At 42.6% G+C, this 12,542-nt stretch overlaps 2 protein-coding genes across 7 annotated transcripts in view; one reads left to right on the forward strand and one right to left on the reverse strand.

Annotated features, from left to right (window-relative positions):
* The window catches only part of LOC139234881 (erlin-1-like), an 843,171-nt gene that overhangs the window by 460,611 nt on the left and 370,018 nt on the right, over positions 1-12,542 (reverse strand). The gene's annotated exons all lie outside the window — the stretch shown is intronic.
* The window catches only part of LOC139234878 (adenosine kinase-like), a 274,129-nt gene that overhangs the window by 54,974 nt on the left and 206,613 nt on the right, over positions 1-12,542 (forward strand). For all 6 annotated transcript variants that reach the window (XM_070865697.1, XM_070865696.1, XM_070865692.1 and 3 more), the window contains one exon: positions 6,645-6,698. In XM_070865697.1, coding sequence (XP_070721798.1) covers positions 6,645-6,698 — 54 coding nt within the window. The remainder of the gene's footprint in view (positions 1-6,644; positions 6,699-12,542) is intronic.

Below are 12,542 nucleotides of genomic sequence, written 5' to 3' on the forward strand. Positions count from 1 at the left end.
TTCGTCCGCCTCGGTGAAGATATTGAGGATGGCTTTGAGTTCAGCCTCTAAATGTGCCCAGATGTAAGCATCGTCCACGTACTGTAGTTTGATGACAGGATGGGACGGTCTTTGATAGAGCCTGGAGGCGACGAAAGTTGAACTGGTTCTATAATTTAGTTCCACTCCAGCCGGAATCTTGTTGAGCGTGAGATGGAGCATTGCAGCGAGGAAGATCGAGAAGAGAGTTGGCGCGATGACGCAGCCCTGCTTGACCCCGGTCCGGATGTAGATTAGGTCTGTGGTGGATCCGTTGGTCAGGATCACAGCTTGCATGTCGTCATGGAGCAGGTGGGGGATGACGACTAACCTTTGGGGGCAACTGAAACAGAGGATGACGCTCCATAGTCCCTCACGTTAACAGTGTCAAAGGCCTTTGTGAGGTCAAAGAAGGCCATGTACAAGGGTTGGTGCTGTTCCCTGCATTTTTCTTGCAGTTGTCACGCCGTGAAGATCATGACCATTGTACCCCGTAGTGGACGGAATCCGCATTGTGGGAGGAGCTCTTCAGCCACAGGGAGAAGATGGTTGAAGAGGATTCTAGCGATGACTTTCTCAGTGGCCGACAACAGGGTGATGCCTCTGTAGTTGCCGCAGTCGGACTTGTCCACTTTTTTAAAGATGGTCACGATACGGCATCGCTGAGATCTCCAGGCATGCACTCCTCCTTCCAGATGAGAGAGATGAGGTATGCATTCTCGCCAATAGTGCCTCTCCGCTGTACTTTAGTGTCTCAGCGGGGATTCCATCTTCTCCTGATGTCTTGTTCTTGAGCTGCTGGATGGCCTTTTCTACATTGTGCCGGGCTGGGGTTTTGCCGAGATGGTGGCGGGTAGCATGCTGTGGGACGGAGTTGAGAACACTCGTGTCAAAGGCAGAGTCTCGATTTAAAGAAATCTTCGAAGTGTTCCTTCCAGCGGGCCCTGATTGCCTCGGTGTCCATGAGTGTCTCCCTGTCCCTTGCCAGCAGTGGGCTTGGGGCCTTGGATGCTTGGGCCATAGGTGGACTTGACTGCGGTGAAGAATCCTCACACGTCATGGCTGTCGGTCAACTGCTGAATCTCCTTTGTTTTCTCCACCCACCAACTATTCTTTAGGTCGCGTGTTTTTTGTTGGACCTCGGCCTTCAGCTATCTGGAGCTACTTTGCTGCTCCAGAGTTGGGTGTTACTTTAGGTTCAGAAATGCCCTGCGCTTGCAGTTTATTAGCTCCTGGATCTCCTGGTCATTCTCATCAAACCAGCCCTGGTGTTTCCTGGTTGCGTGACCGAGTGTCTCTTCGCAGGTACTGGTTATGGTGGCCGAGAGTGCAGACCAAGCACTTTGGGCGCTCTGCGTCTCGAGGTCGGCAGTGAGGTGCTGGCTGTAAGTCTTGCTACATTTATACAGGATTGGTGAGGCCACACCTGGAATACTGTGAACAGTTTTGGTTTCAGTATTTACGAAAGGATATACTTGCTTTGGAGGCAATTCAGAGAAGGTTCACTACGTTGATTTCGGAGATGAGGGAATTGACTTTTGAGGTAAGGTTGAGTAGGTTGGACCTCTACTCATTGGAATTCAGAAGAATGAGAGGTGATCTTATCGAAACGTTTCAGATTATGATGGGGCTTGACGAGGTGGATTCAGAGAGGATGTTTCCACTGATAGGGAAGACTAGAACTAGAATCTTAGAATAAGGGGCTGCCCATTTAAAACTGAGATGAGGAGGAATTTCTTCTCTCAGTAAATCTGTGGATTTCGCTGCCTCAGAGAGCTGGGTCATTGAATAAATTTAAGGCAGAGATAGACAGTTTCTTAACTGATAAGGGGTTATGGGGAGCAGGCAGGGAAGTGGACCTGAGTCCATGATCAGATCAGCCATGATCGTATTAAATGGCGGAACAGGCTCGAGGGGCCAAATGGTCTACTGCTCCTATTTCTTATGTCTTTGAGTGCCCCAACGTAAATTTTTCTGCGGCATAGCTTCTGTTGCGTCTTCCCTTTTCGGCTATATTTCTGTTGATGATTACGGAACGGATTAGGCGGTGGTCCGTCCAGCAGTCGTCGGCTCCTGTCATGGCGCGGGTGATGCGCACGTCCTTGCGATCCCTCACTCGAACGATGATGTAGTCGAGCAAGTGCCAGTGCTTGGAGCGAGGGTGTTACCACGATGCCTTGTATTTGTCCCTCTGGCAGAACAAGGTGTTGGTGATGACACAGTCGTGTTCTAGACGTTTTGTCAGGAGCAGGGTACCGCTGGAGTTGGCTTTTCTTAGCTCCTCTCTGCCGATCACGCCTCCCCATAGGTCTGTGCTCTTACCGACTCTAGCGTTGAAGTCGGCGAGGAGGATCAGTTTGTCATTTGTAAGGATGTGGGACAGGCATTGTTTGTGGCTGGAGTAGAATACCTCTTTGCCTCATCTGTTGCGTCGAGTGTTGGGGTGTTCACACTGATAACTGTGGCGCACTGGTTCCAGGATAGAGTGAGCTTGGAGAGTCACGAGACGTTTGCCAATCCCGCAGGGGGAGTCTCTGAGGTGGTTGACCAGCTCGTTCTTGATGGCGAAACCAACTCCATGACGGCGGCATTCTTCCTCTGGTTTGCCTTTCCAGGAGGTGGTGTAACCTCCACCTTGTTCTTTGAGCTGGCCTTCACCGGGTCTCGCTTAGGGCAGCGATGTCGACATCGAAGCGTCTGAGTTCCCGCGCAATGCTGGCGATGCGGCGTTTCGGTCAATCGCTGTTGGAGTTGTCCACGAGGGTCCTGACGTTCCAGGTTCAGAACTTCATTTTGAAGGGTGGAAGATGCCTGTGCATGAGTTCTTTTAACGTGGGGTGGCCGTTGCACACCGGCTACCATACGGACTTAGCAGAGCAAGGTCTTGGTCCAGTGGCAAGGGGGTTGAAGATGACTTCAGACCAGGCACTGCTGTCTGAGCCTAGTTGCCTACGGCGGGATGCGAGCTGTAAACTCGGCGCTGAGCAGCACCCTTTGGTGAGGGCGAGGAGTGATGGTAGGGCTCCAACCTGTGGTTGGAGCTGGTCGGAGGCTCACCGGAGATCGGTTGGAGCAGCTGAGTCGGCCAGTGGGAGTGAGAAGCGAGAGTCCAGTTGGAGGGACTTGGCAGTAGGGAGGTCGATCTGGAAGTTTAACTCTTGATTGGGGATGGGCAGTGGGCCCTTGCAGCACTGGTTTTAGGGGTAGGAAAATATTTGGGGGGGTCGAAGTGCACCCACTGTTGAGGCCCCTCCCTGGCCTTAAACAGTGGGGAGAGGGGTGAGACTGAAGGAGAGGGGTGAAGGATGGCAGCAGATAGCCAGAGGAAGGTTTGTTTGGGGAGAGCTCCCTCGGGAGCTGCTATCCCATCCGCTATCTGGAAGGACAAGGGCTCCAAGCACATGGGAATACCAGCACCATCCTGACTTGGAAATATATCGCCGTTCCTTCATCATGGGTCAAAATCCTAGAACTTCCTCCCGAACAGCACTGTGGGAGTACCTTCATCTCACTGACTGCAGCGGTTGAAGAAGGTAGCTCACCATTACCTTTTCAAGGGTAATTAGGGATGGGCAATAAATTCTGGCCATGCCAGCGATGTCCATAACCCATGAGCGAATTTTTTAAAAAGTTGGATGCATACAAAATTGGCTGTAAATGCATGCATTACATATTGAAAACTGCTGGGTGATTGTTGTTGCTGTAGCAGCTTTATTTAGTAATGTAGAGATCTGGTGTTGACGTGCAGTTTTCCCTTCACCAGTTAATAATTACTGAGGCATTCAGTCTTTGATGTTTCTTTATATAGGTTTTTTTGTTTACCTGTACTGGAACGCTGATCACAGAAGGGCATTGTGCTGACAAAAAACAATTTATAAATTGATTATGTTAAATCTTGTGTTTGTTTCAGTACGTTCTAAGATTTTCAAACCTCAAAATATACATTGTGATTTTTACTAAATTTGAAAGCATTTCTTTCAGGTATTTTTGGACATTGAGTTTATGTTTATGTTTTTATGAACAAATTGGCCTAGATTTTGCTGTACAAATGAAGGTGGGGCTGTCGGTGCTAGCCGTTATTACTGAGTAAAACTGGCAGCAACTTCTGGTGTCTGCACATGCGCAGTTAAATGCGGTATTACGGAAGTTTCTGCCAGTGATACCCTGCTCCTCCGTCCACTGCGCTGTTGCAGTCTTCGCTGATGGAATCTGCACAGAGCCCACTGTAATGACGTTAACTTAAGCTAATTCTGTTGTCGCTCTAAAGTCAGATGAAGAACTTAGAGCTTGTATAATTAGAGTAACTGAGTTTTTAATGGCGTAATAAGTGATAATTAATGCTGAACAGCCCTCTGACCCTGAAAATGTAATTTTACAAGTGTGGAGTCTCATTTCCTCAGAAGAAAATTAATGATGTAGTTATGTAGAAAAATTAAAATTGTTCAAGAATGTTTTCTGTTTTTTCTTTTTAACGTCTTTCCCCTTATCCCATGTGTATGTCCCAATCTTTATTTCGCTTCCTGTAAAATGGTTTAAATGTAATTTATATTTCCTGTTTTTTTTTTACTTCCTGCTTTGCAGTCTGCAGGGCCCTATGAAGATTCTTTAATCTGATTAGTTCAAGAGCCTCCCTGCTGCTCACAGGCACCACACATCCCCTGTAGAGGATGCCGCAGTAGATCAGATGCCCGAAAACTAGAAATCTCTGCTGACAAGCCTGCGAAAAGTCAGTGGGCATTTGGACGTGAGGTGAATGGCGAAAGCCGAATCTTCGCCGCTCACAGCAAAATCTGGGCTCAGTTAGATAGTTTCACTTGTTAACTTGCAAATCATGCTTACTAAATACCATTGTGAACAATGTCAATATTAAACAGAAAGAAAAGGGCAGTACTAGTTTTGTTAGGGACAATTATTTTTAGTGCTTCATCATTCTGCTCAGTGCTGGGTATCACCCGCTAGAGTGGGCTGTGATTTGTATCTTCTGATCGTGGGCGAAAGTGCGGCGAATGAGGGTGCAGGGTCCAGAAGAGCTGAGGGCCCAGAGGCAGCTCAGGCCTGCCCACACTTCGATATGTGTTTGCACTCGGTCCGTGCAACAGAGCAGGCCTCCAGTCGTCCTGGTTCAACCCTTGCCACCTGATAAAGGCCTAGCTCTGTCCAGCCCTTGTGGCTGATGTGCAATGGTCACCACACGCATCTTCCATCCCATCAATTGGAGTTCGGGACTGGAACATTGGGTCCTTCATTGAAACATCTGTGAACTCTTGTGGAAGCAAGTCATCCTCGTTCGAGGGACTACCTATGATGATGATGATTGTATCTTCTGCCTAATAATTGGACAAATAGATTTCAACACTGCAGAAAATATGTTTCTGCTCACATAAGCACATTGGAAGAATTGAACTGGTGGAAAATCTAATTTAAATAGGTGTGGAGAATTTTACCAATAGTTGGAAGGTGACTCCTGAAAGTTGAAATTTTCTACAATCAGTTTTTTTTTGTTTTCCTTCACTTGATGAGTCCCAAGGCTGACCAAGCAGTTCTCAAGACAGATTATTTTTGTACAACTATACTTAATATCTCAATGTTGATGGTATTAAAAGTAGGCTAATGGTTATGAGGTGGGAGAAATCTTTGACTTTGTGCTAAATATGAAAATTAATCACATTAAAAACTTTTCCTGTTCGCTGCAATTTACAAGTGTCTTGACACAAGAATGGTTAAGGACACTAGCTATTTTCTGAACAGCTGTCAGCAAAAAGTGGGCACTGATGCAATCTTTTACATCCATCTGAGGGAGCAGACAGGGCCTCAGTCTCATCTGAAAGATGACACTTCCGACAGTGCAGCACTGGAGTGATGGCCTAGATTTTTGTGCTCAGGTTCCTAGAGTGGGACTTGAACCCACAATCTTCTGACTCCGAGGCGAGGGTGCTCCCCACTTAGCCATAACTGACACTCTTGTATGAACTAGTTAGGGGAGACTCAGTAAGTACTAATCTTACCGTTTCGTTTGGACCTATAACTGAACTATATTTTTATCCTGGTTTTCTGCTCTCGTGTATGAAAGATGAGAGTCATATTAAGAGGTGGAGTGGAGATAAAATGACTGTTAATTGCTCAAGTGGAGACCAGAAAATGATTAAATAGGAGATGTGATATTAGTATGAGAAATAATGATAGAAAACAATGAAATAAAGTGCATGTATACAAGACACAGTGTATGGGGATAGGAGAATAGACAGAAACATGGACTGCTGGCATATTGGGATATGATTGCTGGGCACTTGCTGCGCTCTCTGGTACCTCAGTGAAGTGAACCTGAGTCCAGTCAATGTCTGCTAGCAGCTTTTGTAAAATAAACTTTATGTGAAGTAGCTGGGGAGGGAAAGGGTCAGTGAGCAAATAATTGTTGTTTTTTTAATTTGTCCTATCCTGTTGAATTTAGATCTTGCTATGCCAGAAAGAACTAAATTGCTCCTGACAAGCAAAATGTATTCTGCCTTCAGGAAATACTTGGTATTTTAGCCAAGGCTATCGGCTTATTTTTTGTTTCAAACAAATGAGAACCGTCATGGTACATGGTTTTGTGCAGTAATGTTTGATATTTTCACTCTGATTTAAAGGTATGGACTGAAGACAAATGACCAGATCCTGGCTGATGAGAAACACAAAGAACTGTAAGTAACTAACTACACAATCTGAATATTGTTACTGAACTGTGAACAATACATTCCCTCAAAATTTGGAATGTCCTGTTGTACCCTTGGGTATGTCTCAAATGATACTGAATGGTAAAGTTGCAGACCTGGTCTTATTAGTTACTCGTAAGGACGGTCTTCAGAACCCACTGCAAGTGACCAAAAGAGGCAATTATCACAGTTCACTGCACTGACAGGGATTTCAATGTGGACATTGTGCCTCAAAATCCTGCACCGAGATTACAAAGTAGAACATCACTAGTTTATGTTCTTTTATAGTTAAGTAAACTTGACCACATAACCAATGAGAAGTGAGTTCACAAGTTGGTTGTGCTGATCAAAGGTCAGTTTTTTTTTCTCTTCTCTGATGTATTATATGATCTGTTTGTACCATGGCTGAATGTATATTAGAGTTTAGAATTCTATTGCATAGTTCTATGTATGGGAACAGCATTTGATAACTGTGGGCATAACCTAGTGCTCAGCCCTTTGTCTGCCTTTGATGGCTGCAGATAAGTTTTAAGATGTTGAGTAATGCGGGGCAGTTGGTGTACCAAGTTATTGTAGGGAGTTCATAGAATCATAGAAGTTTACAGCACGGAAAGAGGTCAATTCGGCCTATCGTGTCCACGTCGGCCAACAAAAGAGGCTATCCAACCTAATCCCACTTTTCAGCTCTAGGTCCGTAACCTACAGGTTACAGCACTTCAAGTGCATATCCAAGTACTTTTTAAATGTGGTGAGGGTTTCTGCCTCTACCACCCTTTCAGGCAGTGAGTTCCAGACCCCCATAACCCTCTGCGTGAAGAAATTCCACCTCAAATCCGCTCTAAACCTTTACCAATTACTTTAAATTTATGCCACCTGGTTGTTAACCCCTCTGCTAATAGAAATAGGCCCTTTCTCTCCACGATATCTAGGCCCCTCATAATTTTAGACACCTCCAATGAAGTCTCCCCCCAGCCTCTTCTGTTCCAAGGAAAACAAACTCGGCCTATCCAATCTGTCCTCATAGCTAAGATTTTTCACTCCCGGCAACATCCTCGTAAATCTCCTCTGTATACTCTCCAGTGCAATCACGTCCTTCCTGTAATGGGGTGACCAGAACTGCACACAGTACTCCATCTGTGGCCTAACCAATGTTTTATACAGTTCAAGCATAGCCCACCTGCTCTTTATATTCTATGCCTCAGCTAATAAAGGCAAACATTCTGTATGCCTTCTTAACCACCTTATCCACTTTAGTACAGAGAGATCTGGAACAAAAAAAGTTGCTTCTGAAAGAGACAAGTAATTGTGTTTTATTTTAAATGGAGTTTTGTATTTCTGCCCAGGTCTGAGGAGAGAAGGTGTTATCTGACTTTGGAAGAATTGGAAGATCACTTTGATGCAATGCATGATTAGCTTGGCACTGCACTTCTGGTTCTATGTTCGTACTGTTCAGAAATAATTTTGATAACAGTGCTCCTAAAGAGTAACTTTTATATAACGATGTTTATAAATCATATCTATAATATACAGTGCAGTATTTTTTTTAAACAAACAATACATTTTTATACAGGAAATTATTATGGAGGAAAAAAGTGACTTTCTGAGCAACAAGGGGAAGGAATTGCATAGCTCTGTTCCCCTCTCATAGAAAACTGCGAGGTAGAGTATGTGTTCTGTGGAGTCATTGCTCCGATGGTCAGTCCCGGTTAGCGAAATTTACTTTGAATTTATGTTTTTAAGAGTTGCCTTTGAGAACACTGGTAAATATTTGTTATAGATAAGGTGTCTTTTTGCTTTTAACCTTGGGTTTGTTACATTTAAAATAAATCATTTATAGAACAGTATTTCTAAAAATGTTTACTGAAACAAATTCTCATGAGCCACAAAACAGAAATGTTTGAAATAAAATAATCTTCATAAACGATGCATAGTAGCTGACCTTTTCAAATCTTTCAATGCCAAACACACAGTTTAAGAAGAAATTCACTTAAAGCGCAATCCTTTGTATCGGAGTTGAATATTTTTAATGAGTGAGATTCATCATTTTGCAAAGAACATTAAGTCCAGAATGAAAAGAAGTCATTTGATCCATCAAACCTGCTCCATCCAGAGTCCACACATAAATGTATAATTATTCTACTATGGACCAGTTCCTTTGGATATAATCTGTTAGGTCTCAGCACTTTGTCCTTCATTAGCTGAACTAAATTGTCCAATACTTTCCCACATTACAACAGTGACTATACTCCAAAAGTTCTTAATTAGCTACAAAGTGCTTTAAGACATCTGGTGGTCGTGAAAGGCGCTATATAAATGCAGGTTTTTCTTGTTCTTAGCTCGCTTTTAACCAAATCAGAATTTACCTCCTTCCTAAAATCCTTCCCTTTGTAAACACTGAAACAAAGTACCCATTAAGTATCCCCACTGATTGCCATTTATCCTCTTCCTACTCGCTCGCTATCCTCTTTCAGGAATTCCAGCTCACTCAACAATTCTCTTTTTACTGATATATTTGTCGAATTCTTCACCTTTAATACTTTCTGAGATTCTCTCATCATATTCCCTCCTTGATTTCCTCATTCTTCTCAAACTCCTTCCTTATTTTCTCCTATTCTCTCTCTTATTTTATTCGTGCCTATTGGCCCCATCTGTTCATCAATTTTCTTTTCTTAATAACCTCTATATTTATCCATGGAATCCTGAAACTTGAAGTAGTCTAATTTTTTTAATATATATCTACTCTGCCACTTTGCAATCTCCTTTTTAAAAATACAGTCCTTTGTGCCAATTTCTTGTTCAAGTTCACCTCAGCTAGTTCACTCCTCATGTCTGTAAAATCTGCCCAGTTTCAATCTGCTGCCCTTTTGCAACAAACTTTCCCTATTTTATTTGGATCTTCAACTGTAACAAATTATAGACACTACTTCTAGGTGCTACCCACCCATATTTAGCACATCTACTTGACCTATTTTGTTAAGTTAACTGGATCCAGCAATGCCTCTCTCCTGTCGGCATACAGACAGATTACTTCAGAAAGTAGTCCTTCACAAATTTTGGAATTATATTCCCTTTCCTTCATTTACTCTCCTTATTCCAATCAGAGTAAGTAAAATCTTGTAGACCCATAATTTTGTTGTTCCGATTCTTCCACCTGATCTGTTTACAGATTTCCTCTTCCACAATGAGGGAGTGGTCTGTATTATAACTCTGCTAATGTAACAGTTCATTTTTTATCTTGGATGTCTAACCATATTGGTGTGCACAAATTGGCTGCAACATTCCTTTATATTGGAATCCGTGCGAACAGTTCAAAAGTACTTAATTAGCTCTGAAGTGCTTTGGGATATCCTGAGGTTGTGAAAGGTGCTATCTAAATGGCCCCTCCTTCCTTTATTCCTTTCATTGGGACGGTCCATCTTTTTTGTGTACAGCATGTATTTCCTCCTTCACCAATATTACCACTCTTTGTTTTACTTATTATGTCCTAAAAATCTTATAACTCGATTGGCTTATTTTCTATTCCTGCCCAGTTCGCAAGCAAGTTTCTATTTCTGCTTTAACTCTCTATTCTTCCTGTGACATCATTGCTTCTAATTTCTCCAGTTTATTTCCCATACTCTGAGCATTGTAATACGTGCATTTTATCTCTTTTTGTTTGTATTTAATGCTGTTACTCTTCCTGTTTTTTGTCTAAACTAACCCCATTCCTTAATCTCAATCTTTTCTCTGGTTTATAACTAGCGACTTGATTTTTCTCCTTTACTCCCTTTATTCCTTCTGCATACTATTCTTTTTTGCAAAATTATTCTTAATCTGTATTTTTTACCTCATCTATTTCTATCTTCCCTACTAGCTCTTCCCGATTTTTATTTTTGTTTTTGTTTTATCTGCCTAGTTTAAATGACTCTTCTCATCCATATTTATCCATTTTTCAGTTAATTAGCTCATTTTTTATTCAGATGTAGCCCATCCTTGCAGAATAGGTTCCGTCTTCCCATCACGTGGCTAGGGGAATAATTCAGAGATTATCACACTTGAAGCCCTGCTCCTAAACCTGTTTCCTAATCTCTTAAATTCCTTTTGCAAGACTTCAGGCTTTTCCTTTACTATATCGTTGGCTCCCATGTGGACTATACTGGCTGGCTATTATCCATCACCTTCCATAAGAATTTCTGCTCTTTCCAAAATGTCCCTTTGCAGTAGCATCTGGGAGGCAACAAAGCATCTGGGACACTTCATTTGGACTGCAAAAGATAGTGCCTAGCCCTCTTAACTATCAAGTCTCTTGTCTCTTGCAATCCTAACTGAATTAAGAATCTATTCTCCTCGGTCCCGGGCGCACACAAGTTTTTTGATACCATTTTTATCTATTTGCCTCGAGTCACCATCCTCCTCATAGGAAGCCAGTGCTTCAAACTTGGTGGAGAAAGTTATTTGCTCTGGATAGTCCTGTCCTAGCCTGTCTCTTCTCGTTTTTCTTTGCCACTGCCACCTCCCTATCTCTTAGCGGGATGACTTTCCTTGGAAACTCTTGCTCCATAAACTTCTCTCTCTCCCAGATTTGTCAGATTGTCCCCAACTCTGGCTCAAGTTCTGACATCATGAACTCAAATAATTTCTTAGTGCACCAGATGTTAACTCGGTCAAACATTTCCTGCAAATATGTTTATGCAAGTTAACATCTGGTACTCAAAACTTGCTATACTCCGCAGGAACCACATATTGCTGCCCTTTCCTGTGTTGCCCTTTTGCTATAAATAGTAAACTTATAATTCGTTTTTTTTAAATATTCTTTATCTGCTCCTCCTTCCCACTCTGCTCTGAATTCCTTGTCAAGCGAAATTTCCATTTTGGAAACAACATTTTCACTTTGTTCCCACCTCACTCTATGACACCGGTGTCATCCCCGCTTGAACTTGAGTTGTTACTCATCCTGTTTCTCTTGTCCTCACATAATCTACTGTGGTACACATGGAAATGGTTATGATCTTGTGTTCAGATGCTTTTCCAAAAATAAAGTTCAATTTCTTATCCAAAAAAGAATGTGCATGATGGATTATTTATATAAATGCTTTGTGATGTGGAACTGATTTACAAAGTAGTAATTTCATTAAACGTTTTAGATATCTTCATAAACTGTTGTGAAAGTTCATACCCATCATCTGAACCCTGAAGTGCAATTGAAGCCTAGAAATCATTTCCATGTATTTGTTACTTTTGGAATATGAGTTCATGGAGGCAGCTTTTGGAATATGAGTTCATGGAGGCAGCTTTTTGGCAGCAGCAAAGGATGGAGCTGGAATGCCTGAGAGTTTATTTAGTGACAATAAAATTCAAGAGACTTTTCATTTGTGTTAATGACCATGGACATTAATGAGTCTCATCATTTTTTGTCACACTCAACAGTGGTGCTTTCAGCATTAGTAATAACCCTGACATCCAGCTTTACGATTACAACTTCTCTCAACCCGATGATTGGCTTTTCCTTTAATTTGTTATCGGGTGATGCTGGCAAGGCTGCATTTGTTAATTGCTCTGAGGAGGTGGTGCTGGGCCTTAAAACCGCTGCAACCTTTGTGGTGACGGTGCTTCGTAACAATTGTTTGTGCAACTGTGTGACTTGCTAGGCTACTTCATAAGGCAACAAGCGTCAACAGCATAGTCATATGTGACCTTCATTGAAACGAACATGTTGAATTTTTATGATAATCTGGCAACTTTTTTTGTCTTTTCTGGTGTTTGCCCACAAACTATTAAATTTATTGCAAGCAGTTTCACAACTTGCCATGGTGGGATATGAACTCACGAGCTATATGTTATACTGGGAGGAAG

Source organism: Pristiophorus japonicus, chromosome 22 (assembly GCF_044704955.1).
Source record: "Pristiophorus japonicus isolate sPriJap1 chromosome 22, sPriJap1.hap1, whole genome shotgun sequence".
Classification (NCBI taxonomy): domain Eukaryota; kingdom Metazoa; phylum Chordata; class Chondrichthyes; family Pristiophoridae; genus Pristiophorus; species Pristiophorus japonicus.